Here is a 27,668-nt window from a genome sequence, read left to right on the forward strand (position 1 = left end):
ACTATACAAGAGAAAACAAACAATAAATAAGAGAACACACACTCAGTTGCTCATGCAGCTGCAAATATGAACTGTTTATTGGTGTCAGTTTGTCAGATGGAGGTTTGGATCCAGGCCTGGAGAAGTTAAGGGTAATGTGACACTTTTTTTTAATCCTGCTTGGGTACTTACAAAGTTTTTGTATTAAAAACATGTTGCACAGACGTCCACTCATCCTGATAACAGTCCATTTAATCTGTGTTTTTGCTTTGGTTCCGTCCAAGTATCACAGTTTTTGTTATCCAGTGTCCCCTCCCTAAATGAAACAGTCTTACTTGGCATTAAAATAGATTTTTTTTTGGTTGAAGTCTACCAGCTCAGTCTAGTAATCTGAGTATCCCGACCCCTGCAGGCCCCGACAGAGCAGAGAAAACTCCTTCACGATCTCCTTAACGCGCCGTTTGTTGCTTTGCTCCCTAGAAGAGGGAGAAAACGATATCAATGGATTTTGTTGAAACATGTTACGGTAATGATTTATAAAAAGGTCCTTAATAACCATTAATTAACAAGTAATAAGGCATTGTTCTCGCTTTAGATCCGGTAGTTGCAAAAAGCATAGTTAACTTACAATAGATGAGCAATAAAGTATATTTTAATATCAATAAGCAAACAAAATAAGATTAATAAAGGCATGGCAAAGACATAATGGGTGGGTCATGGGTGTTTGTAATGCCATTATTAACACTTATATAAGCCAAAAAACACACAATAATGTTAATAAGCATCCTGTAAGGACTTACAAGGGCCTTATTACTTGTTAATTAATGGTTATTACAAGGACCTTAATATAAAGCGTTACCCATGTAAAGTTACCCACTTTATTTCCTGGCCCATCGTGTGTATTATTACCTCAGAAGCTGCTGACTGAAGGTGTGTTTCTGCTCAGTGGAGACCTGGCTGGAGGGGAATCCAGGGGTCTGTAATGTTTCTTTCAGCCACTGGGACAGCAGAGCCGGACAGTGTCTGTTCAGACTCAGCAACACTTCAGAAAAGTGCTCCGTCAGACTGCGAGGTGACTCGCCTCCAACTGCCTGAGACACAAATAAAAACATGCAGCGTGCTTTTATTAGAAGGCTGTTTAGAGTAGGGGTGGGAATAATTAATCGATGATCAATTAATGGTCGTTAAGAATTTGGTCGATCACGTGGAAATTTCAATCAATCTGTGTATTTTTTTTAAATCTCTGACTGCGTATCAGAATCACTGAACTGAAACACGCTGTGTCAATAAGCCAATGAGCTGAGAATTAAGTTAGATAAGGCTACAGTTTGCAAACTGAAAGTTGCAATAACAATTATAAAACACAGAAATACAAGAGGATTAATTGGAGCAAAACTAGCTTACTGTATGAAACCTTGCTAGCATGACTTAATAGGTTCATTTTAACCAAAACTTATTCAAACAGAAAACACACTTAAAGATTAATGTGAAAACTAACTAATCTGATGCCTCTTCGGGGGCTAAAACATAAAACATTGAACTGCTTGACATTATCTTTACAGTATCATCTCACTTGATGATACTGATCTCACTTTCGTCCTTTCAAAATAAAATGATCAAAACAGGCTTTTGCATGGGACTGTGTATATACATATAGTCATGGAAAAAAATATTAATTACTTGTTCATTTTAATACCATGGACTAAAAAAGACAAAATGACCACAAAAAGACGCAAAATGACAGAAAAATACAAAACATGACCAAAAAAAAGACACAAAATGACCAAAAAAAGACAAAATAACTAAAAAAAAAGACACAAAATGACCAAAACAGACACAAAATGACTTACAAAGACACAAAATGACTAAAAATGTTACATAAACACACAAGAAACAAATAAAATAGAGTCACACTAGAATAAAAACAGAGTTGGATGATGGACGAAATAGCCCCAGACTCCATAGAGTTAAATGGGACTACACAGGGCCCTTATGATGAATATTTCCGTATCTAGTGGAGTGTAATGACGGGCTCACCTGGAGTATTGTTTCTGTCAGAAGCTTTCCATCCCTCTGCAGCACTTCACCCAGCGAGGGCATGTCTTTACAGCGAGGCAGCAGCTCTGTCTGCAGAGACACAGGGCAAACATCAATATGAGCTGATGAGTTCAAGGAAGATTCAAAAAGGTTTTTTAAGACTTTCTTAACATTTCTGCCTCGACTTACAAAGAATACAGCAGCAGCTTTTACTGTGGGTGTCTCTGGGAACTTCAGTGATAGAATCCCTGGAGAAAACACACCATAAAAGTTTTATTATAACGAATGCTTCAGATAATAAGTCATAAAAATTGGTTGTCTCAGGCAGAATTTCAAAATCATCATTACCAAAAAAACAACAACACACTTCCGATACAAAAGGCAGTACCTTGATTTTGTAAAAAAGCATAGCAAATTTGAGATTGCACTGAATCAAACATATAAAAATTGTTAAATTATCGCATACAATTTGAATCGGTTTTGATACTTTTTCTTTTTTTTAATGTATTGATCTTAAAATATGCAACAAAAAAACAAAAATCCTTGATATGTAGGTATGGGCATTTTCCAGGTGATGTACAAATATGTTTTTTCGATAAATCAATTTATAAATCAATATACTTTTTTATTGTTTCTTAATTTATTTATTTTTTTCATTTTAGTGTTGTTCTTCCTATATCATTTGACATTGTGTTGGTATATATACATGTATATATACATTCAAAATCATGCTTCACAATAAAAGCATTTGAAATAAAAAAAAATATATATCATCGTATCTGTGAGAATGATCTGTATACAGTATGTTATGATACTCACCGCAGTAAAACAGCCCTTTAACATCCAGCTGGTCAGACAGGTACATATCAGGCTTCCTTTTAAGAATCTAAAGGAACAAAGTGATGAGGCTAAGTTTTCTGTGTACCGAAGATGTGCATAAAAATGAACAAAAAAAGTCAACCCACCTGAGCATGAAGGTGCATAAACGATTCTGCAATATCAGGGTGATCTCGTGGACCTAATATAAATATGAGAAGATATTACTAAATGAACCTAACGGGCTCAGGCCAAGATTCAGAGACGAGAAGAGTCAGAGCCTCAATCTACAAAATGTAGCTCAGATAGACACTTAGCAAGCAAGTAGAGACTCAAAATGACCACAATTCAACATATGACTTCAAAGAGGCTAAAAAATGACCAAAATGACTACAAAGTTATGACCAACAGCTCCAAAGAGACACAAACAGACTACAAAGAAACACAAAACATCCACAAGATACAAAATACTGCAAAGAGTCAGAAAGCAACTACACAAAAATGCAAAAAAACCCACAAAGAGACACAAAACAACCACAGCAAGATACTATATACTGCAAAGAGACACAAACAACAACAACGAGACACAAAAGACTACAAAGAGAAACAAAACAACCATAAGATACAAAATACTAAATAGACACAAAGAAACTACAAAGAAACATAAAACCACCACAAAGAGATACAAAAGAACAACAAAGAGACACAAAACAACCACAAATACTGCAAAGAGACACAAACAACCACAACAACATACAACATACTGCAAGAGACACAAAACAACCACGATGAGATACAAAATACTGTAAAGAGACACAAGAGAAACTACAAAGAAACACAAAATCACCACAACGAGACACAAAAGCACTACAAAGAGACACAAAACAGCCATACAGAGAAATGCAGATGGATTTAAAAATGGGCAAAACAACCAGAGGCAAAACTGACACAAAACGTCCTCAAAGAGCCACGCAGATGGGACAGACGTGTCTAAAAGTAAACAGGAAGTGATTGCAGGTATTTATTACCTTGATGAAATATAGTTAGAGTGGCAGAAGTCAACACCACAATAAGGCTTCTGATGTTAGAAATGTGGTGTTCCTCTCCAGCGAATATGTGAACCAACTAAAAAAAAAGAAGAGAGAGGGCATGTTAAGAGTCTGAACTATAATTTGGAGCGGTGATGCTTTTATTCACACCGTGTCCTGCGGGTGCGTACCTGCCGTGCCAGGTCCAGAGCCGAGGCTTGTGGGAAGGCGCTATAGATCTGCCCCAGCATCTCACTCAGCTGAGACACCATGGGCCCGAAATCATGGAGGAGGGTTCGGACTGACTTATCAAATACCCCACACACTGCCTGCAGAGAGACAGGAAGAGAGCTGTGAGTCAGGAAACACACACACACATGTACATCATACATGCACAGTGTACCCACACACACACACACACACACACATTCTTGTACATCTATCTTTGCGAGGGCCCTCATTGGAATAGTGAATTCCCTTGCAAGGTTATGATAGTTTTGAATTTTTCATTAGTTTTAGTTTATTTTTTATTAGTTTTAGTTTTTTGTAATGGGGTATTTGTTGGGTGGGAGATTAAAAGAGGTCACAGTAAATTTTTGCCTTTATTTCCTTTGTCTGATCCATCTTCATTATGTATGAAAAAAGTTGACAAAGACGAAAACGAAGGACATTTTCACTATAATTTTAGTTAGTTTTACTTATTTTTGTAACCACACAATACAGTTTCAGTTAGTTAATTAATTATCTTTTTTTAAACATAAACCTGATGTAACTTGAACCCTTAAAACAAAGTCTGAAATCTCAAAAAAGCCTTTAAAGAAGTGTTCCGGTCCTCACTATGTGGGAAGAACACACACACACACACACACACACACACACACACACACACACACACACATACACATGCATATTTCTTCAAGCAGTAAAAAACCCTCCTACCTCCACTACCTCTGAGTCATCCAGCCACTTGCTGAGGATGGTTTGGATCAACGTGAACACTTGCTGGAGCACAACAACAACCTAAACACAACATTTGGGAATATATTTTATACAGTTGCAAGAAAAAGTACATGAACCCTTTGAAATTAGCTAGTTTTCTGCATGAATTTGTCATAAAATGTGATCTAATCTGCATCTAAATCCTAAGTAAACTCCATTAAGAGCTATTTGGAGTCAGGAATTAGGAATTACTTAGAGTCCTGACAATGAAGTGTGTTTTGAGTGAGGTCTGAATATTTTCAGATTTTGTAAGTTTTCTTGGGCTAAACTCACTGGATTTGGTGTGCTCTGTGAGGGAGGGAGTCTGGGGCTGGATGCTCCCTCCAAGCTGTCTGCTGGTCTGTTGATGTCCAGAGTGGTGAAGAGGCTGGAAAGCATCCCCAGGATGTGGATAATAGACTGTTTGTTAGTGGGATCAGGCTGTAAAGGGAGACAATGTGTAGACTTGTGATGACAGTGGCAACTGAAGAAAATATAGTTTGTGTCTCTTTGTAGTTGTTCTGTGTCTTGTTGCGGTTGTTTTGCCGCTTTTATAGTTACCATTTTGTGGTATCTCTCTGTCATTTAGTGTCTCTTTGTAGTCTTTTTTTTGTCTCTGTTTAGTCGTTTTATGTTTCTTTGTTGTCATTTTGAGTCTCTCAGCACATAAAATAAATTGCTTGTGCATCACATAATAGACTAGTTTGTACGTGTCTCTTTTAGTGAAAATTTGTAGGTGAAAGCCAGAGAGGCCCCTGACACCCGTGTCCTCAATGCCCTTATCAAATCATTCAAATCAAACCAAAATTACTTCATTTATTCCCGATTTATCATGTCCACACATTAAAATGTCTTTTGTGAAAACAACTTAAAGAAGTATTTCAATGTACTTTTTTAAAACTAATCCTCAAAGAAAGGTATAATCAACATATTCCGTCGTGTGGAATCACAGTTTACCTGATAGAAACCTTCTGTTTTGGTAATAATTTGAAATTGTGACGTACAAGCAAGTACGGTAAAGTGCATACTACTAGAGGTTTCTGCAATCTGTACTAACAAAGGAGTCATTGTTGGACAAAAAAAGAGAAAAAAAATGTCAGAATGGAGCAGCAAACTTTTTTTTGAGCCTTACAATTAAGATAAAACAGCATATTAAGCCGACGACGAATGATAAATGAAAATGTAAATAAATCTCTAATTAATTTTGTATAATTATTTTGTCACAGTCACGTACTGTCTGAAGAGCCACATGTGGCTCCTGAGCCGCAGGTTGCCTACCTCTGTACCAGAGGAATAACACACTTTAAAGTAGTGCAGTAAAATATAACATTACATTTACATTTACATTTAGTCATTTAGCAGACGCTTTTATCCAAAGCGACTTACAGATATATTTAGTATAAAATATTGAACTAGATATTATGCTCATTTTACCTGTTAAATGTTATATTTGCAACCTGTATTCATGTTTGCAATATTTAAAATTCTGTGTTTTGAAACATAATTTTCAAGATCAGATTTTATGTTTTCCTTTGTTTCTTTTGGGTTCAACATTTTGATCAAGTAAGTCAAAGTTAAAAATTAATTATCAGGACATATAGGTGGGGCTGTGCTAAAAAAAACACAAAAAAAACCTGACATAAACATTAACATGTTTTGCATTTAAATGTAGCACAGAATAATAAAGAGTACATCCCATTAGTACCTGGCTACAAGCATTGCTACTGCAGCTATTATTTCAATATTTGGTGATTTTCTGCATCAGTGTCTTTGGACATACCTCCTGCTGGGCCAGTGTGTCCAGCTGCTGGACGTGAGGGGTGATGAGAGAGTGAAGTCTGCCCAGAATCTCTTCTACGGGCAGGGCGGACAGGAGGAAACCCAGAGCCTGCATCAACCACATGCACTGGCTGCTCTGCACACAGACACACACAAACACACGCAGCACACATCATACATGATGTCCTCAGACAGGAGGGAGGTGCATTTTTGTTTCCAGAATCAGAAAGAAGTTGTGAATGTTTAAGGCTGTTTACTCACCTTATGGATTTCTTTTAGCAGTACATCCTGCAGAGGAGCACAAGAGTTAATACAGAGACACTTAATCACACTGATATACACTCAAAAAAAGCAAACTGGGTGTCTGCTACCTTCTCCTTAGTCTAACATGTAGCTTCTACTAAATAAAATGATGTTTTGTGGTTGAACAGTTTTAAAACATGTAGTTTTAGCATAAAATGCAACACTTTAAAATTTAGTAGAATACCTAATTAAATTGCTGAATATAATACTCTGTCTAAAATTTTTTAATTTTCTGAATAATTACTATTATGTTCATTTTCATATGATAAAGGTAATCTTTTAGGCTAAACCATTTCAACCTAACTTTGTTTTGTAGGCTCAGCACAATTAATTCATGTCCTGCACTATTTTAAAAAGTAGTTGTAACAACCCTATTAAATAAAGTAACTCTTAATAATGTCATACACGTTTAAATGGCCCAAGAAAATTATGTTAGTATGTTACAATTACCCTTACAATGCTAGTTGGACTGACCCCTGGTAATTAACAGTAACGCAAATACATCATGTTGACCCAACATATTTACATTTTGTTCACTCAACAAAATTGTTTCTTGCTAAATTAAAGCATTTTATTTAGGTGGAAATTATTTCCATAATTTTATTTTGTTCTGGGAACAAGTAATTTTTTGAGTGTAAGAAAAAAAGAGTGTGTGTTGGACCTGTGACATGGTCAGGATGTCCTGGGCGTAGGGGGCGAGGTCATGTCTGCACTCCCTGCAGATCCTCTTCAGAGTGGACACACTGGACACAGACAGCTCTGGCTTCAAAAGGCCCTGAAGCACCATGGGTAATATGCCAGCTAACATCACGGGGTGATCAGCCAGCCACTCAGCCAGGGATCCTGACCAACAGGGACATTCAGTATGATAGATAGATAGATAGATAGATAGATAGATAGATAGATAGATAGATAGATAGATAGATAGATAGATAGATAGATAGATAGATAGATAGATAGATAGATAGATAGATAGATAGATAGATAGATAGATAGATAGATAGATAGATAGAATATTATGCACATTATGACTTGTTACTAACTAGTCATAATGTGCAAAATAAGAGAGTTCAAGAGACAATAAAAATACAATATAAAATATAAAAACAAGGGAAAAGGTATTTGTACTTTACTTGAGTATTTCCAATTACGTAACTTTATACTTCTGCTTCAGTACATTTTTAGGCAAATATTGTACTTTTTACTCCACTACATTAAGCTGACTTTTCAAGTCGAGATTTAACAAAAAAACATGATCAATTTGAAGAGATTAGACTTTCTTTTAGTTGAATTTTATAACAGTACAGTCAAGGAAAAGATTATTAGACCACCCTTGTTTTCTTCTTGCTTTCTTGTTCATTTTAATGCCTGGTACAACTAAAGGTACATTTGTTTGGACAAATATAATGATAACAACACAAACAGCTCATAAGAGTTTAATTTAAGAGATGATATTTAGCCATTTTCCAAGGTTTTCTTGATAATGATTTTGGTTATTATCAAGAAAACCTTGGAAAATGGCTAGACATCAGCTCTTAAATTAAACTATAACAAATGTACCTTTAGTTGTACCAGGTATTAAAATGAAGAAGAAATTGAAGAAAAACATAAAACATAAACATATAAGCATCAATACAAAAAATCTCATGATATATTTAGAATGTATAAAACAATCTGAGTGGCTCCATTCTGCTTAACGAGTACTTTTACTTTTGACACTTTAAGTACATTTTGATGCTGATACCTTTGTACTTTTACTTCAGTAAGTTTTGAATGCAGGACTTTTACTTGTAGTGGAGTAATTTCACAGTGTGGTACATGTCATGGATAGTGAGTTTAGTTACACCAAAATGTACATTTATGGCCATAACTAATATTGGTTGTCATCTTTACAATTTAGCTTTAATGTAAATCGTACAAACAAAGTATTGGGACTGTTAAAAAGCTGTGTACCTATAGCTCACTGGTGGAATGAACTTTCAAGCTATCTTACACTGGATAATATATATTATAGGAGTAAAGGCAGATCCTCAGACTTTTTAAAAATTTGGCAATCTCATATGGAATTTGACTTTAAGAGCATTCTTGGTCAATATAAGGCATAGTAAAAATGGCAAGACCTGATCGTAATAGTATGTGTTGTTGTGGGGTTTTTTTGTTTGTTTTGTTTGTCTGTTCTTTTTAATTTGAGGTTTTTTTTAGTTTCTCATCTGTTTGTTTTCTCATATGTTTTTTTTTTCTCATATGTTTTATTTGTTCCTTATTTATGCTGTGTAACAATGTCTGTTGTGTGTTGAGGGTATAGGTTTGGATATTATTTTGGTTTTCTGAGTGGTGTGAAAGGGACCAGCCCCCCGCTTAAGATTGGAAGGTGTCTCGCTTTCTGTAATAAGTTTTTGACTTTGGCAAGCTTGTGTTTCTGTGCATATTATTCAAGCTATTTTGATTTACCCTATGTGAGGGAATATGAGTTGTGGGGGTGGGAGTTTTGTGCATTTCCTCTGTAACCTGTTGACTATGTGTGAAAAAAAAAAAAAAAAAAAAAAAAAAAAAAAGCTGTGTACCTATAGTGTACATGACAGTGTCAGCCAACATAACATTGCTGATGTTGATTCTTGGGATGAGACCAATAAGACCCGGGATAACGTCAGAGTAGTTCACATCTATCGTCTCAGCTATGGACTGGAAGCCAAACAACAGGGCCTCTGTGTCCTGAAGAGCAAATAAAACAAGTGTGATGTTATGGAATGCTATCTAAATAAATATAATATACATAAATAAATAAATGAATAAATACTCCTATGAAATAAATTCTGAAATAAATAAATGAGGCAATAAATATAGGTAAACAAATGTAAATCTGAAATGAGTCAGGATAGTTCAACAAGTAAATAAATAGGTGTCAAAGGACCTTTTGTTTCTTAATTCCACCAGTTATGAAATGAAATTCCCCTGAATAACATTAAAGCAGATGTTGGGAAAAATATCATTTTAAAACCTATTTATTTTTTGATCTAAGTTGACCCATTTATATATTTACATTTATTTATCTATTTGTATTTTTCAGAAATAATTTAACAACCATACAGCATTTTTTGTGGAGATTTATTTATTTATTGGGGATTTTATTTATTTATTTATTTATTTTGTATTGACTTAAATGGCATTCCATGTCATGTTCTGTTCGATAGAGGGAAACAGTCAGGAGGTGGTAGGTAAACAGAGTTACACACAGTGAGGAAGCAATGCAAAAAATAATAATAATAATTTAAAAAAGAAAAACTTGCTTTGTGGAATACCGTGCAGGCATGCAGGAATGTGAGTTATTGAGTAATGACATTACCTGCCATACTGCTGACTGCTGCGGGTCCATCAGCTGTCTGCCCAGCCGGTCGTAGAGGTTACTGAGCAGCTCCGCCCCCAACATTTCATACACATACATCAGAGTGTCGGAAATATCCACTCTGAAATGCAAAAGTGATATGGGAACATAGTTGGGGATAATCTACAGCAGGGATCTCAAACTCATATTACCTAGGGGCCGCTGGAGGCAGTATCAAAATGATCAAAAAAGGACACAAAATTACAAAAAAAAGCCACAAAATGATGGGAAAAAACTAAATTACTTAAAAAAGAAACAAAATGACCAAAAACCACAAAATTATTAAAAAAGACAGAAAATGAACAAAAAAAGACACAAAATGACCAAAAAAAAAAGACACAAAATTACAAAAAAAGACACAAAATTACCAAAAAAAAGACACAAAATTACCAAAAAAAGACACAAAATGATTATAGAAAAGACACAAAATTATTAAAAAAGACATAAAATTACCAAAAAAAGACTTGAAATTGAGAATGTAATTCTACATAAGCATTATATTTTTTTTTAACATATATTTATGTGACATAAAATGCAATAATCTAATTTGCTTTTGAAAATTAAATGTCAAACTGCTTTTCCATTTTTATTTTAATGTGCTCATTGAACGCCCATATATGAGTAGGCTATGTGAAATTGGAAATGCTAATTGAACTGTTGTATTTTCCCTTTCAAGTTTACATTATACATTTTATTAAAGTCCCCTAAGGTTTTCCATAGTCTTACCTGTAAATTCTGAACTGCTCCTTATCATCAGAAGACCAGGAGACATACTCCTCCTGAGAGGGATAGTGGGATTTATGTAGTAGCACGTCCACCAGCTGAAAGTAAACAGGCCTGTAGACCTGCAGGTAAACTGCCTGCTTCTCCTCCTCAAATGACAAGATGTCATCCTGAACATGCAAGAAAAGAAAAAAGAAGCCTTTGGTAGACAGTATGAGACACTTTCCAATTCAACCCTTTGATGCACAACATGGGTCAAAAATGACCCACATTCATTCCCCATGTTATTTAATGCTGCTGTGTGTTTCTGTGCTCTATCTTTTGATATCAACTTATTTTATGATTGAATATTCCAAGTATTCTTTAAATATCTTGACAGATCATTATTTCCATTTTGCTTCTTATACTTTATGAAGAAAAAAAGTTTTTGTATTATTACATAGCTAACTACTTGGCTAAGTAGCTTGCTAAACTACTTAGCTAACTTCTTATTTAGCTAAGCATTTAGCTTAGCAAACTATTTAGCTAAATACTTAGCCAAGAAGTTAGCTAAGTAGTTAGCTTAACAAGCTACTTAGCTAAAAAATAGATATGGGTCATTTTTGACCCATGTTGTGCATTAGAAGGGTAGTGACACAAAAAGGGATTTTATTCAAAAATTAATAAAGGAAAACATAAAAATTAGGATGTATGATGATCAAAAACAAACTAATTAAGGAAAACCTGGAATACTGAATGATGAAAATAATTTATTGTAAAGATATAGAACATAAAAACTCTGTCGGGTCACTTTAGACCCATGTTGTGCATCAAAGGGTTAATGCATGTATTAGTAAACCACTACTTATTTTACCTGCAGAGTGTACCAGAAGGTGAGTGTCAGGGAGCTGGTGGTCTCACTGACCGGGTAGTGTCCGGGGATGCCGGTACAGAAAAGAATCATGTTAACCAAAGCCAGATACTCTTGCCAGTGCTCCACCTGTTCCAACAAAACCCTGTCATACACAAACACATGGATCCAAATTAAGAAATAAAAGCAATTTATTAAAGCCAGGTTATAAGATGGTGGCGTGTGTGTATGTGTGTGTACCTGGAGTGTGTTTCACCGATAGCGACAGCAATACGACAGATGCCGTGTGAGGTTTCCATGTCCCCATCCTGAGCCGCTGCCTTCAGCTGGTCATGCAGTCCCAGCACCAGAGGCATCAGGTTCACCAGAGCATCAACGTACCTGCACAAACATGTTGGGATTCACACACCTGGGCCCGGATTCACAAAGCATTCTTAAGAGTTCTTAAGTGCCACTTTTTTCTTAATTTTGCTCTTAAGACAAAATTTAAGAAGATTTGGTATTCATGATGAAATTCGTATCTTTTAGTTTTTATTCTTAATTTTCTTCTTATTTTTTTTCCTAAGATAGAACTTGAAATGAGATTCTTGACAACAAAGTTTTTAGATTTCTTCTCAAAATTCTTCGCAACTTTAAGAGAGCAGTCTGAAAACAGCTACAGTGAAAAGAAAAGTCTTGATTTGTATTTACTTGAACAAATTTGTATGATAATTATTTGACTTCTTTAATATTTAGTTTAGCCCTAGACAATGTGTTAACAAATTTTGTTCATTGAAGTTGGCCAGGGTAGTTTTTTGTGAATGTATCACATAAATCTTATTTTGGCTGTTAATTGAAATGTCCTTTCAGTCTGTGTGACATGTAGACCTATTCCTAGATTACACTACAATGTTCTCTTAGTAAATCATGGAGGCAGTTTTTGTATTTGATACTACTTAATTAATCACTATGAACATATTATTTAAGTAAGGCAAGTTACTAAAACCATGCAAGAGATCTTAAGTTAAAAATCTAAGAACGTCCTAAATGAGAAAACTAAGAAGTTCCTAAGACATACGGCAATTCTTAAGAAAAAAAATGGTGAATAGCATTTAAGAACATTCTTAGGAACATCCTATTTTTTTTCTTAAGAATTTTCTTAAGTTTATCTTAACCCATAAGAACCCATGGTGACACCCGTGTAACAAATCCTTTAAATCTTCTATAATCTCCCATATTCAGCTTTGTGCTTTACCTTAACTCATTAAATCCCTAAGTGACACATACTCAACACCCTGCTGTGGTGGTCATGTGACTGTGACAAGAAGTGACTTCTCCAACATGTGGGTGTGACTGGAAACAGAAATGTGAAAAAGTAGCTAATTTCTAAAAGCTTACTTTTGTTACAAGGCTAAGTTTAAAGCCATTTAACAATTCTAATCTGTTAATAGGGAACCGAACAAATTAAACTCACAATTTTGATATATGTTATGGCGATGCAAACAAAAAGTCAAATTTGTGTTTCTGTAAGCAGAAAATGTGTCTAGTTTTTTTAAAATTTTAAAACAAGAAATATCATAAACGTAAATACAATACTCCCAATGTATCGTATATGTCATATCACAGATCTTTGACATTTAGGGGTAGTATTTTTTTTTTTTAAAACATCATAAATGTGTTCTATGTGGTCCACTTGGTGTGTGGTATATCCCCCATGATTTTCCTTTAAGGATAAATAGGTCTGGGTTCTTATGGGTTAAGAACACTTTTGTGAATCCGGCCCCTGGATATTGAACGGGACCTGAATGACTTTATGTGTGTTTCTCACCTCTGGCTGTCAGGTTGTGAGATTGCATTGACTATCGTCTCCACGGCCGTGTCAAACAGCTCTGGGTTGGACAGTGCAGTGAAACAGTCCTGGACCAGTTCATGGCTCTCCCCTAATGGCACGTCCAGCCCCACCCAGCTGGACAGGCAGCGGAGCACCTTCTCCTTCACCAGGTTCAAGGAGTCCTGGCTTTGGAGCAGCTGTCGCAGCAGAGGACACACCACCGCCCACTCCCCGGCCAGGGCCTCCCTCAGCTGGGCACGGCGAGCTTGAGCCAGCCGGCCGCTCTGGAACTCCTCTGGAAGTACGGTGAGGAGCTCCAGCAGAGCCAGGCAGTGCGTGTGAGGGTCCTGGGTGGCCTCGGCGCCAGAGCCACCTTCAGAGACGGGCTTCTGCGGCTGGAAGGCCCTCACCATGTCCGCCACCGGATGGGACCAAGCCTGTGGGATTAAGTTAAGAGCCATAGAGGCCAGGGCCACACACAGCCTGGTTAGCACCATTTTGGGCCCCGAGGAGAAGTGCAGGATGTGGGAGAAGAGCTGCATCCTCAGGCTCTCGTGCTGCTCTGGGGGGAGGTCGCTCCAGTGATGGGAGATCTTGGTGTGGAGGGTACTGGCGCCAAAAAACTGAACCTCCGGGAGCTGCAGAGACACAGACTCACATTATGGAGGTCCTGTAACCATGAGTGGATTATGAGACAATGGACCCCTGAGCACAGATATGCAAAAGACCCCAGCAATTCTCCTACATAGTAGCAAGATGCACAGATTACAAAGTTGTTAAGCCTCTTTTTGGTGTTGTTTTGTGTCTCATTGTAGTGTTTATGCATCATTTGTGGTTTTTCTGGTCATTTTGGATCACACTATAATTGGTTTGGTCCTTTTGTCTGTGGTTTTTCCTCCTTTTGTAGTCATTGTGCATCTCTTTGTAGTCTTTTTTGTCTCTTTGTAGTTGTTTTGTGACTCTTTGTGTGTGTTGTGTGTCTGTAGTTATTTTGTGTCTCTTTGTAGTTGTTTTGTGTCTCTTTGTCGTCTTTTTGTGTCTCTTTGTAGTTGTTTTGGGACTCTTTGTAGTTATTTTGTGTCTCTTTTTAGTTGTGTTGTATCTCTTTTTTAGTTGTTTTGTGTCTCTTTGTAGTTGTTTTGTGTGTCTTTGTAGTCTTTTTGTGTATCTTTGTAGTTGTTTTTGTCTCTTAGAATTGGTTTTGTGTCTCTGTAGTTGTTTTTGTCTCTTTGTAGTCTTTTGTGTCTCTTTGTAGGTCATTTTGAGTTTCTTCCTGTCTGGTACGTGTCTCTTTGAGTAACATGTATGTAGGTAAAGCCTGTGGGGCCCTGACACTTTGGGCCCTTGCCTATGCCCATTCAGTAATCCATCTATAACCGTAACAGATGAAACAGCTGCTGTCTACATGAACTAAATATTTACGCCTTGTAGCTCTAATCAGCACTGGCATGCAACCAGTCTCTCTTGACTGCATGATGCTGCAGGATGTTCTTGCAAAGTGAAACAGCTGCAACTAGCCCACGCAGTCATAATGATGTCTGAGCGGAAGCATAATAACAAACCTTGTCGGGACCAAGCAGGGCCCAGCAGAACTGCCATGCCTGTGCAGAGGCCTGGGCCTGGGTCAGCCACTTCTGGGCCATATTCTTACGCTCCATGTCCGGGTCAAAGTACAGCTGGTAGAGAGCCTGCAGGAGGAGAGAAGAACCAATTCATTTCAAAATAACAGATAATTAAAGATACATGATGCTGCCATAGAGGATAAAAATGATAACTATAAAAAAACATCACAATCTTCATATTTCCTGACTGAGGAGGTATAATAATGACATATCTGTTTTATCTTGTGTAACAGGTTGAGTTGCTGTGTTGCATTTACAGTAAGCATTAATAGTCATGTCCATTTGTTTGAATTGAGTAAAAGAAAATGTGTTGTCATGGCAACTAATCCGAGGCACATGGTGTTAGTTATTATTAGGACAGCATATGCTTATAGCTGGTATCATGTTACAAAATGCCCAGTGTGTCTCATCTCCCTATGTTGAACTACAATTAACAAAGAACCGTTTTTAATTGACCAAACTGCTGTTATTTTACTATCACTTAAATAATTTAATCAAATTAAATATATCCACATGAGATGGTGCTGCTGGGATTCCTTTTTTGACAAGTGAATTTATTCAAGTTCGTGTCCTGAATGGTGTTAAAGAAGCTCCATCTGCAGTGGCCACAGCTCAGTATGTAACAGTTTATAGACAAGTAACTTACCGACTCCACATTCTCCACCGTTAACTCCAACTCCACCGGGCTCTCTCCCGGATTGGCTGGAGGATCCATCTGGCGCAACGTGAAAGGTGTCTCCCTGCTGTCGGTGGAAATCCCTCCAAAAAAATTAAAGCCTGATCGGCGTAAAAAGGAAAAAGAAGAAGTGATTAAAAACGAGGAGAGACTGTCCTCTAAAGTGTGTCAAAGCACGCTGTCAGAGGACGCAGCGGGTCATTCAGCTGTCCATACAGTACACATGTGGGCAGTGCGCTCAGGCATGACGACACACTGACCTCTGAAAAGTTGTTGTGTCACATTACCGCCACTACACACTGACAGCTTCTCATTGATCACCGTTTAATACCCAAACAGCAACACAATAACTAGAATAATCGCGAATATAGTAAAAACACGCGCGCTACAACAGGCGCTCCTGACGCACGCCACCGCGCCGCTGACGCACTGACACCTGATTGGATGCAAACTGATGCATGTCGGAGGAATAGATGCAGAGATGAGTGACTCTGACAGGCTTGAACAATGAGCCGGAGAGTGAAACGTGAATGTGCAGTGAGGTCGGTGACGCCTTGTTGCTGTTCACAATAAAAAAAAAAACGCGTGCGGTGTTTCCTGCTCCCGCCGCCGCCCCGCATGCAGCCGGCCCGGCGTGCAGCCCCACCCCTGCTCCTCTTCTGCCCGACTCCCTCAGGATATTTTTAGCGCCGATGATGTGCCCTGTCAAATCACGTAACGGAAACAACCTCAGAGCTGAGAAGCAGAGCCGCTGTGTGGAGAGCCCGCCGCGCTCCGTTTTTATATATTGTGATCTGTAGCTGAAGGCCGCGATGGAGATGAGATTTGAGATGAAATTGGCGTTTTGCGTGTTGGTGGTGCTTACCGGTTCATCGCAGACTGGAGGTAAGGTGTCATCCCCCGGTGTGTGCGTGTCTTTGTGTTTGATGTGGACCGAGTTGACATCCTGCTGACGCGACTTGGAGCCGTTATCGATTCCTCACATGATGCTCCCACAGTCTGTTGAGCTTATAGAAAGTTCACACAGAGCTGCAGGCTTTTGGCTGCATTTCATCATTATTAAATTATGTTAAGTTATTTTATTAACCCTACGGAGACTTGGGTTGTTCGGTCAGTTTCTTAATATATTTCATTCTGCCACTTTACTAATGTTTACTAAGCCATGTTGGTATCATTTTTTTCAACACAACCTCACCTATGACCTGATAACTATTATTTTTTTTACTTAAATTTACTGGATCAACATTTTGAACACAAAAGAAACACACAAAAAACAAAAAGTCGGATATCTAAAATGTTGTAAATAAATAAATATGTTTGACGTTATCTCATTTTACTTATTATCATCAAACAAAAACTGGTATCTTTTTTAAGTTATGACATCAGGAAGAAATGATGCTCCACTGGTTTTGTGGACTCCAGAGGGTTAAGTTAAGTTAAGATACATTTTATTTCCTTTTTTTTCCCAAGACGTGAAGAAGCTTTTTATTCTGATGTTTCTGATTTATTTATCAGAACTTTTAATATTTCCATACTTCATATTGACTTTTCATTGTGCTTCATTTTCATAATTATTCTCATTTAATGCAACCCTCAAAACTGCTATCAAAATTGCAATTGCTTTACACTGCTATGGAAGACTGCAATTGGTTCCCTGATTACTTATGACACATAATTAATCATTAGGATGATATAATGCATTCAACTGAAAGAAAGAAAAATGCCCTCTTTCTGAAATAATAAGAAATGTATATCAGAATTCTGAGAAAAGTTTTAATTAAAAAATAGATCAGATAGCTATGTGAATTTATCTTAATTATCTAATTAATTCAGAAAAACAAGCAATTTTGCCCATGGAAATATTTTTCATAATTCCTAGATAATCATCTCAATTATTTAGAAAAATGAAACCGATTTTTTTTTCATGACCGTTTTTTCATGATCTTGTTTTTTTGTTTTTTTTAAACAGCTTTCCCATGAAAAACAATTATTTTGTTGTTGTTTTTTAATAAAACAGCAGACTTTTTTCAATCAATTAATTTTTTTAAAATTCTGATGTAATTATCTCATTAATTCAGAATTCTCAGTACTGGTTGATTGGAAAAAAAAAAAAAAAAAAGCAAAAAACTCTCTGGATCCAAGTTTCTCCAATATGAGAGTTTATTGATTTTTCCAGTCTTTCTGTCATCAAAAAGCAATTAATAAGTACTTTTTTTAAATTAAAGAAAAATGTCAAACTTCCCTGGTTCCAATTCCTCACATGTCAATAATTTCTTTTTCTTTTATTTGTGAACTGAATATCTTTTGCTTTTGGACTGTTGGTCAGCCAAAACAATTTAATATTTCACTTCATGCTTTATCGACAAACTCTAGATTAATTATTTTTCATGCCTTTAGTATGATTTATCTTTTAATTCACAGGTCAGAGCAGTGCTTTGCCTCCTATCCTCACTCCGACTGCCATCCCGAGTCATGCTGGAGCCTCTCCTGACCTGACTGAGAATCCTGCGAATGAGGTCTCACAGCGGACATACAGCCCTGCAGGCGGGCATGAAACCTCAACTGAAACCACCACCATTACCAAGACCAAAGTAACCATCCATTCAGAGAATGCAACCAATGCAGAATATAAAACACACTTGTTGACCTCTGCCGTGCCTACATCTCAACACATGGATGTACCTGTTGTCATGACTACTCACCCTGCTGCTCCTTCACCTTCAGGTAACCAAGACAAAAACCTGCATGGACTGTTTATATGTTCCTTTTTAAAATCATAGGCTGTTCGTTAAGAGACATAGAAATTATGGTCATCATTTCATCCATAAATCTATAATTGTGCATCTATAATTTTCCAGTCCGGTTTACTTTGCCCCGATTCTTAAAATAAAAACATCCCACACATTAAAAACTGCCTGTTTGCAAACACAGACTCCCTCCTCAGACTGAGCTCCGCCGCCAGCAGCGTTCCAGGAACATATCGGTCCCCTGACCCCCACATGACTGCACCGAGACTGGGAATGTGTGTCGCAACCTCATCGAAGAGATTCCCTTTTATAGACCAGATAAATATAGAACTCTCTGCTGATGCTTGTTGCCTCTTTAAGCAGCTCAGAAAAAACAACAACATTATGACATAACACCCTCCAGATCACTCTCTGCCCCCCTTTTATCCTCCGTCTGTCCCTGTAGAGAAGCTGCTGTTGGACTTCAAGAGCAAAAAATTACATTACTAATGACTTTTAGGTGCTGAGTTACCTAATGCAGAATATGCACTCTCTGTCCCCTTACTTATAATCGAGACAGCCCACAGCAGCACAAATAACCACTGGTCCCTTCATTCTACATGTAAACAGTAGTCTGACTCGTAATTACACAGCCCGCAAAGTTCCTTGAACACACCACGTTCACAGCCCCCTCCCCAGCTGTCAGCATGAGCAGTCAAATGTGATGTAAACAGACACATGTGCTTTAAGTGGAGTAAGAATATACTGGTGTCGAAAGAGGGAAAAGGCAGTGAAATGTATGTTTTGTCTGAAAGGAACATATTGTGATCTTTTTTTCAGATTCTCTTGGGTTTCTACTAGATTAGTCTTAGTTTGCATACTTTAATGCTCAAAAACATTTCTGTCTGTTTCAATAAACTTGTATTCACTGTAGACTGTATAGTTATAGTGGAAGTATAATCACTGTGATGTCACTGATTGGTCTGCGGACTTGTCAATTTATTGTTTTTTGGAAACCACTGGATAAGCCGAACGGATTTGAAACTGGAATGATGCTACGTCAACAACTAACGCTAGAGCTAGCTAGCTAGCTTGGTTAGCAAGGGACAATCGGTCTTCTAAATAAACAGCTGACTCCTTGAAGTGTCTTTGAGTGCAAAGACACATGAATAAGACAAATGTAACAGTCAACTTTGATCAAGTGAAAACTGTGAAACTGTGAAAGGGTAAAAGTTCTCAGACTAAAACACACAGTACACTATGGTAGCCACCTGTCAATCATACTGCAGTAACACCATATTATCATCTATTTTGCTCTAAATGGGACCATAAAAGTCACAAGACGATTTGAAATCAACAATTGCAACTATAAACTCATTATGAGAATGTTTATTGAGGTAGAACCTCATATAACAGTTGTCTTTTTTGCTTAAAAAAACAACAAATCAATTAACAAAATTGTTGCTGATACATTTTCTGTCGAGCAACTACATCAAGTTTTAGATATACTAATGTTAAATCAAGCAACACCACAATACTTTGATTTGACTTTAATCTTAGTGCTGTGATTAGAAGCTGAGAATTTAGCAAACTGTCACCATCATCTGTACAAGGAGCTTATTATGATCTATATTTACTTTTTTTAGGCAGTGACCTCTAGTGGCTGCAGCAAATATGACAGGAGCAAAGGAGGAAGTGAGATGAGTGAGTATAAAGGGCGACAAAGTCAGTTTTTAGATGGAATGGCAGGGTCCCGTGTGCAAAGGCTAGAAAAGGCAGAGTTACTTTAACCATTGGCTTGTGATGCCCCAAATGTAACGACTTCTCGACATCTTTTCCTAAACCTAACAAGGGTTTCGTGACCTAAACATAACCAAGTTTTCCAATTTAACAGTGAAAAAGAGAACATTCATAAATGTTGTTTTGAGAGCAACATGGTCTCACAGGAATCCGTGGAATAGCCACGGAATCACTTAAATTTCCGTGAAACTGACACGGTTTACGCTACAATGCAAGTTAATAACAGTCATATCCCGTGGCTATTCCATGGATATTTTTTCCTATTGGTTTGTTCCAAGTCACGTGACTTTTAAGGTCCCGGTGGTCAGAACAAAAAACATGGCGGACAGTTTTCTAATTTTTTGTGAAAAAAATCAATATTTTGACTTTTCTGCATAAAAATGGATTTTGATTACATTTCTGGCGAGAAATATATGTTTTATTTTCTAAATATTCACTCAGTGAATGCACATAATCACTTTGTGGCGAAGATCTCGCCAGAAAAATATGAGTAGGTATGAGGACATGTTGAATCAGCCGCTGATGAAATAACTGGAAAGATCCAGTCGTAAACAAAGTGTGATATCAACCACTATCATTATTATGTCGTTATGATGCATGAAAATACAAACAGGGTGTGAAACAGATTGTTAACTGTGCTGGCTCTGTTTTTTTTAACAAGGTTTCTTGGCACTGGCATCAGGATAGATGACAACAAAAACATAATGAGCTTTAATGTCAGTGGGAGGGATCCATTGTTGTGAGCAGGGTGGTGTGGAGTTAACTCCGTCTGCTGTGTGTGCGGTTCGTTTCCTTTGAAGAATCCTCTGTACTGTTTTAAACTGATACAGCACTGCCTTCACTTTCAGCTGCTGCAGACGGGCTTTTATCTACTCCGACTGTACAGAGCGCCACCCCTCCGCAGCACATCTCAGCCTCTGACGGCAGAGCCACTCTGACCACAGATCCCCTCACCACCTTTTCATCTCAGCCAGCCCACACAGTGCAGGATACAAGCTCCACAGCCCACGCCTCCACCATCCAGTCACAGTCTGAATCACCGGCCACAGCCATCACACAGCCCACAACCACGGGATACCCTCTGACCTCAGCTCCAGGCCGGGGGCCCGCTGGGCCTACACACCGGGAGGTCGCATCGGAGCTTAATGTTGGAGATGAAGGTAAGCTGAGGAGAGATTTATTATAAGTCTCCTAGATTAGCTTTAGTTTATCACTTTTTAACCCTAGACTTAGGAGACTTGGGCTGTTCAGTCAGTTTCTTAATATTTTTTTTTCTTTACTAACCTATTTACCCACTTTACCTATATGACCTGATAAATATTCTTTTTTTTTAAACTTAAATTTACTGGATCAACATTTTGAACTCAAAAGAAACACAAAAAACATAAAATCGGAAATCTAAAACATTTTTTTACCTTCAAAACATAATCATGCTCAATTTTTAATGTTGCAAATGTGAACACAGGTTGCAGCATATGCAACATATAAGAGATAAAATTAGGATAATATCTAGTTCTATATTTTTATACTAAATATGTTTGACATTATCTCATTTTACTTATTATCATCAAACAAAAACTGGTATGTAGTTTCAAGGGATGTTGACGGCAGGGCACGACACTGCTTCTTTTTTAAGTTAGGACATCAGGAAGAAATGATGCTCCTGCTTTTGTGGTCTCCAGAGGGTTAAAGAACATTAGGGGTGTAAATTGTGGGTTTCATCATGATACAATATTAGATTGATTCATTGGACAATGATATGATATTTGAAAATATCACAAAGTCTGCTGTGGTATGACTTCGATAACCCTTACCCTAACCCAGGGGTCTGCAACCTTTTCTAACCAAAGAGCCATTGTTGGCCAAAAAAAAGAGTAAAAACTGGCGGAATGGAGCCGCAAACTGTCAGGCCGGGCTCGAAGCAGGACTCAGGCGCAGAGATATATCAGAGAATATCAAAAGCACTTTATTTAGGTACTTAGTCAGCAAGAGGAACTCCCCGAACAGAGGAAACAAAAAGGCTATAAACATTAACAGTCTAAAAGACCTAACAATAATAATCCCTACAAAGAGGGAAAAACACAAAACTCCTGAAACTCAGGGCAAACTATCCTATGGGGTAATGAACAAACAACTAGACTAGGGAAAGGGGGAAAAAGGGACAAACTAAAATACTAATAAACAAAAGGCGCTCCAAAAGGGAGGAAATAACCTAAACAGGGAAAATGACTAAACTAAAAATCTCTCCGTAAAATGGAGGAACGATCTAAGGGCAAAAACTAGATAACACAAAATCACTCATAAAGAGGAAAAACAAAAGGCAATCTAAACAACTAACAAACTAAGGGAGCAGCTAAGCTGTGAAAATTTACAAAAGAAAATCACTCTTACGAGGAGAACAACTTGAAAACGAAGCAAGGCAGATGACTGTGGCGATGACAAGAACTGTGGAAATGCTGGCGAGACGAAAAACGACACACTGGCACAGGACAAGGGAGACACAGACTATTTAACAGATGAGGGAGGGAGCACCAGGTGAACACAATTGGTAATTAGGGGAGACACTCAGGCAGGTGACACACACAGGGAGGGGCAGGTGATCTGAAACGAGAGGAGAGTTACTTTTCAAAATAAAAGCAGTGACAAGACCAAACATAAAAAACCCAAGACCTCACCACGGTGTGACACAAACCTTATTTTGAGCCTTGGAATAAAGAAGAACGCAGCCTATTAAGTCTTAAATAGCCTTCCAACATGACTAATAGGTCATGGAGAAAGTATACTTGACTAGACAAAACTAGACTAGACTAGATAAACTAGAAAAATTTAGAGGTTAAGGTGCTGGGCCGTAGACTTTTATAAGCTATGTTGCACATTTTAGTTGACTAAAATGTTTTTTCAATGCTATATATAAGCTAGACATTCTAACAATTTAAGAATACAAATTGCTTTGGGCAGAAATAACCATATAATTTGTTTGTCACAGCCACAGGGAGCCCCTGCAGATGGCCTGACAACTAAATATGATTTTATTTTTGAGCTCTTGCAGATATTTAAATGAAAAAAAATCCATCTTTTTAATACAAAGAATAAAAACAGACCTTCTGTTGAGCATAAAGTGTCACCACATAGACCATACCCAACATTCTTCACATCTTATCTGTGTGCTTAGCTCACTTCTCAAAACGAAACAAGGATACTGTCAAAATAAAAGCATATATTAAAGACGACATTTTGCATTGATGCAATTGGATCATTCAAAGATTAATTAATATATATCAGGGATGGGCAACTGGAGGCTCGGGGGCCGCATACGACGTGTAGCAAGCAGTTAAGGAATATTCCAAAATTCCTTCAAAATATACCTTTAAATAAAGAAAATTATACAACAAGAAAAATATCCATTGCAAGTTTTGCAGCCAAACTTTCACACAAGTAAAGAATAGGAATTTTCAGCTAAGATATTGAAGAAGAAGGGCTGATAATTCTGTTATTTTTTTCTGTGACTGTATTAATCTATATCAGGGATGGGCAACTGGAGGCCTGGGGGCCGCATACGGCCCGCACCCTCACTTGAAGTGGCCCTCAGTACAACTACATGCATTTGAGCATGAAATCTTAAAGGTGCAGTGTAAAAATGCATAAAAATTACTTCTTGCAATTTATGTTGGTCTGCTGTTCTTGCACTGAAAAAAAAATCACAGTAAGTGGTTATTTTTTATTTGCTTCAAACCTTTTATATTCCTATTTAAACTGTTATACATGCATTTGAGCATGAAATATGTTAAGTTAGTGCACTGTAAACATATTAAAAATTGCAGTTTCATCACATCTGGTTAAGTGCACGGTCCTATATGTGGCCCTGTGGTAGTGTCCATGAAAAATTGTGGCCCCCTCCAGCATTTAAGTTGCCCATCCCTGATATATATCAACATGTTAACTGTTTTATTATATTTGTCCATTTATGTGTCATATAGACCTCAAGGGGCCGCGCCGCTCAAGCTCCCCTCTGGACCCCCTGCTGGCCGGCCTGCTGTCAGTGTTCATCGTCACCACTGCTATCGTATTTGTCGTACTCTTCCTCAAGTTCCGCCAGCGGACAAACCACCCAGAATTCCACCGGCTGCAGGATTTACCCATGGTAGGAAACAGACATTTTTTTTTTTACACATAAAGTTTAGTTTACCTGTCCCGGGGAGTAATACTGAGACTGCAAAACTGCGTTAAAGAGCATTTGAAAATTGTAAAACTGATACAAGCATTCTCATCTTTGCAAACTGTGAAAGAAGTTTCTTCTTCCAACATCTAATATTAATATTAACATCATGTGCAATACAATTTTCAACACCAGACTATATTATGTTCATTATCATGTGCAATATATCTGTGTATTACATCCTGCCAAGTCATCTGAACTTTACTCACTGTACTCCTTAGACACTATATTTTAATTTTTAATTTCTATTTTGTTATATTTATATCATATATTGTAATTGTTACCTTTTTTGTTCATTGTTTTTCTCATATTATCCTATATTGTGATTGTTTCTGTAATTGTTTTGGTGGTTTTGGAGCAATCTGGAACCAGAATTTCCTTCATGATTGATAAATGTATATCTTATCTTATGTTGAGAGTTGCTAATTCTCTGAAGAAACACAGTGCCAGTGTTATGAATCAGAAATCCTTTACTTACATTGTCCCATGGAGACAGCAACCCAGCAGTTACTGTCTGACCAGAAAGAAAAAAACCTTGCACTTAAGTAGTCTCTCAAGGAACAAACATTAACATTTACAGTGACAAAGCCAAACACCAGGTGGAAGGAGATCAAAGCACTTCTAAAACAGGTTACCCCACATGACCAAACGCCCTGAACCTGCCCCCAGGACATATAAATACATATAAACTCCTGTTTATACATAACATGACTGTTAGAATGTATTTCTTAGTAATTCTCCACAGCATGTATTCATAAATTCAGCTCATTTGATACTTAAAAAATGTGTTTATTTGAAGAACAGACTTGGTCTCCACTGAACATTTGAGTAAAATATTGATAAACTGACAACACACTGATCATCCAACCTGACCATATAAGCTGTGACCAGTCTGACCAGTTTGACTACACCTGATACATATGTTTCATCTGTGTGACACGTTGTCTATGTATGTAATGTTCAGCAACCTGCAGTGTACAAAAATAACTGGCACCATGCCATGACAACTATATAAAGTGTCCAGTCTCTGTCACATTCATTCATTTACTGTCAGCATGTCAGAGATGAGACTGACGTCAGAGGTAATAAATGCGCAAAATACAATCACTTTTCCACTTGTTCTCTTCCTCTAATACAGCCGTTCCCAAACTTTTTTAGCCGCGCACCCCCTTCTATGTCCCACGGGTTGACGCACCCCCAATCCCCCACACCCTCAAAAAAAAAAATGCAATAAGCTTTTTTATCACCATATTAAAGGCGGCATGTTTAATCATGCTCAAATGAGAACACACATATAATAAAATAATCACCGATCACAACAATGCGCTCTCGCATTTGAATTAATTCAATCAGTTTCAATATAATTCAACAAAGTTATGCGCAAGCTTCCACAGAGCAAAGAGGATGATGACAGGCTCAGGATCAGAGGCAGAAAGTTATAATATTTTGAGGCGCATTGAACAAAAATTGCAGCAAGTTTAAATGACCGTGGAGCTAAAAAACAAAACCCCGTCATCATAACACAGGTTGGAAAAATGGAAGAAGATAACTTCTTCTGCACTTCATTTTAAGATGAAGTGCATTTTGAATAGCTTGCATTGATTAATTAATTAATATTACAGACTTTGTGTTTTATGTGTTAAATGTTTTACATTTTACAAAGGAAATGTTTATTTACACATCTTTATTGTGTGGGGAGAAAAAATGTAATTGTGTAATTATCAGACCGCCATTACATTTTTCATCTTGCGCACCCCCAGGGGGTCCACGCACCACACTTTGGGAATCCCTGCTCTAATAAACCACAAACTGCATCCTATCAATGACATTAAAGTGACCTACAAAAAAATGTCTCACAAAACTAATTCTTAACAACTGTAATAATCTTAATCTTCCTTTTTTTTATAATCTCCTCCAGGATGATTTGATGGAGGACACACCTCTCTCCAGATACACCTACTGATGGAAGCATCCTGTCACTCACTTCCACTACTTAAGCAAACAGACACCAAAGGAAGAGCAGCGTGGGTCTGAGAAAAGCCTTTTCCTGGATGTACCTACATCTCTGCAGATGAGTTTTGGGTCAGTGATAAAAAATGTTTTAAAAAAAATGTTGTTGTTCCATGAGAAGGATCCCTAAAGTCTTTTAAATGGGCATTTCAGAAGTACTTTTCTCCACATTCCCTTTAAATTTCTGGAGATCTTCAGTCTAGTGGAAAGTATGTGTTGACCTGACTGACTCCCCATGTATGCACAGCACTTTAATGTGGCACAAATGGTCGCAGTGCCCCCTAGGGGACGTCTGAGGTAATGTGGATCAAGGTTGCATGAAGACCTCTAATGTAAATAATAGACAACCTCAGGTTAACCAGAGAGAAATAAGAGAGTGATGGATACATGGGAAAGTTGCCAACATGGCTCAAATGATTAAGAAATAGAAATTATGATCACCTAGGTGACCAAATATCAACAAAGTGCACTTTCAAACCAAATTGCCAGGTTGTACGTGTTGTCTTAAAGCTGAGGTCTTGCAGAAAATACACAAAAATCAGAAGAAATTTCACAATTCAAAAGCCATATGTTTGGAAGAAAAACAGACAGAAAATATTTGGTAGTAAAAGCAACTCATCATTAAATTGTTTGCCAAATTATATGTGGAAAATATGAAATGTTGCAGCCTTTTAATGTGCCGTTACAAGTGTTACGGAACTTTTATCATCGTGATCTGATGTCCACATATAAAACTTGAATTTACTTATCCTGTTTTCGATGATATATGATTAATCCACCAGTGCACACTAAACTAAATTAACCTTAATATGAGCAAATTGTAAAGGCAAAAATTAGGGATGCACGATGTTATCGCCACGTTATCGGTATCAGCAGATATTGAAAATGACATCACGCCGATATCCGCCGATATAATAAACAGATTAAATAATG

The 27,668-nt window shown here is 37.4% G+C and overlaps 2 protein-coding genes across 2 annotated transcripts; one reads left to right on the plus strand and one right to left on the minus strand.

Moving 5' to 3' along the window:
• Positions 1–31: 31 nt before the first annotated feature.
• Positions 32–16,536, minus strand: LOC131980805 (importin-13-like). The gene is made up of 21 exons (XM_059345110.1): positions 15,954–16,536; positions 15,248–15,373; positions 13,683–14,323; positions 12,116–12,256; positions 11,879–12,020; positions 11,029–11,195; positions 10,264–10,384; positions 9,485–9,632; positions 7,582–7,763; positions 6,879–6,905; positions 6,619–6,753; positions 5,133–5,279; positions 4,800–4,880; positions 4,052–4,189; positions 3,861–3,957; positions 2,982–3,034; positions 2,836–2,902; positions 2,206–2,264; positions 2,017–2,106; positions 889–1,070; positions 32–455 (listed from the first exon to the last, which is right to left on the minus strand). The coding sequence occupies exons 1-21, from the start codon at positions 16,020–16,022 to the stop codon at positions 362–364; spliced, it is 2,907 nt and encodes a 968-aa protein (XP_059201093.1). The 5' UTR covers positions 16,023–16,536; the 3' UTR covers positions 32–361.
• Positions 16,537–16,699: 163 nt separating this feature from the next.
• LOC131980487 (polycystin-1-like protein 3) lies at positions 16,700–26,799 on the plus strand. Its single transcript, XM_059344732.1, has 5 exons — positions 16,700–16,868; positions 18,405–18,707; positions 21,358–21,669; positions 24,487–24,650; positions 26,644–26,799. Exons 1-5 carry the CDS (start codon positions 16,796–16,798, stop codon positions 26,686–26,688), a joined length of 897 nt encoding a protein of 298 aa, XP_059200715.1. The 5' UTR covers positions 16,700–16,795; the 3' UTR covers positions 26,689–26,799.
• The last annotated feature ends 869 nt before the right edge of the window (positions 26,800–27,668 follow it).

Source organism: Centropristis striata, chromosome 11 (assembly GCF_030273125.1).
Source record: "Centropristis striata isolate RG_2023a ecotype Rhode Island chromosome 11, C.striata_1.0, whole genome shotgun sequence".
Classification (NCBI taxonomy): Eukaryota; Metazoa; Chordata; class Actinopteri; order Perciformes; family Serranidae; genus Centropristis; species Centropristis striata.

What these genes read in the sequence shown, in the direction of transcription:
- LOC131980805 (XM_059345110.1), bottom strand. Translation starts at nt 16,022, where the DNA reads ATGGATCCTCCAGCCAATCCGGGAGAGAGCCCGGTGGAGTTGGAGTTA. An exon ending in CCCTGCTTGGTCCCGACAAG is followed by an intron (nt 14,324 to 15,247) that starts GTTTGTTATTAT and finishes GTGTCTCTGCAG; the next exon opens with CTCCCGGAGGTTCAGTTTTT. An exon ending in TTCAGTCAGCAGCTTCTGAG is followed by an intron (nt 456 to 888) that starts GTAATAATACAC and finishes TCCCTCTTCTAG; the next exon opens with GGAGCAAAGCAACAAACGGC.
- LOC131980487 (XM_059344732.1), top strand. Translation starts at nt 16,796, where the DNA reads ATGGAGATGAGATTTGAGATGAAATTGGCGTTTTGCGTGTTGGTGGTG. An exon ending in CGGTTCATCGCAGACTGGAG is followed by an intron (nt 16,869 to 18,404) that starts GTAAGGTGTCAT and finishes TTTAATTCACAG; the next exon opens with GTCAGAGCAGTGCTTTGCCT. An exon ending in TGCTGCTCCTTCACCTTCAG is followed by an intron (nt 18,708 to 21,357) that starts GTAACCAAGACA and finishes CTTCACTTTCAG; the next exon opens with CTGCTGCAGACGGGCTTTTA.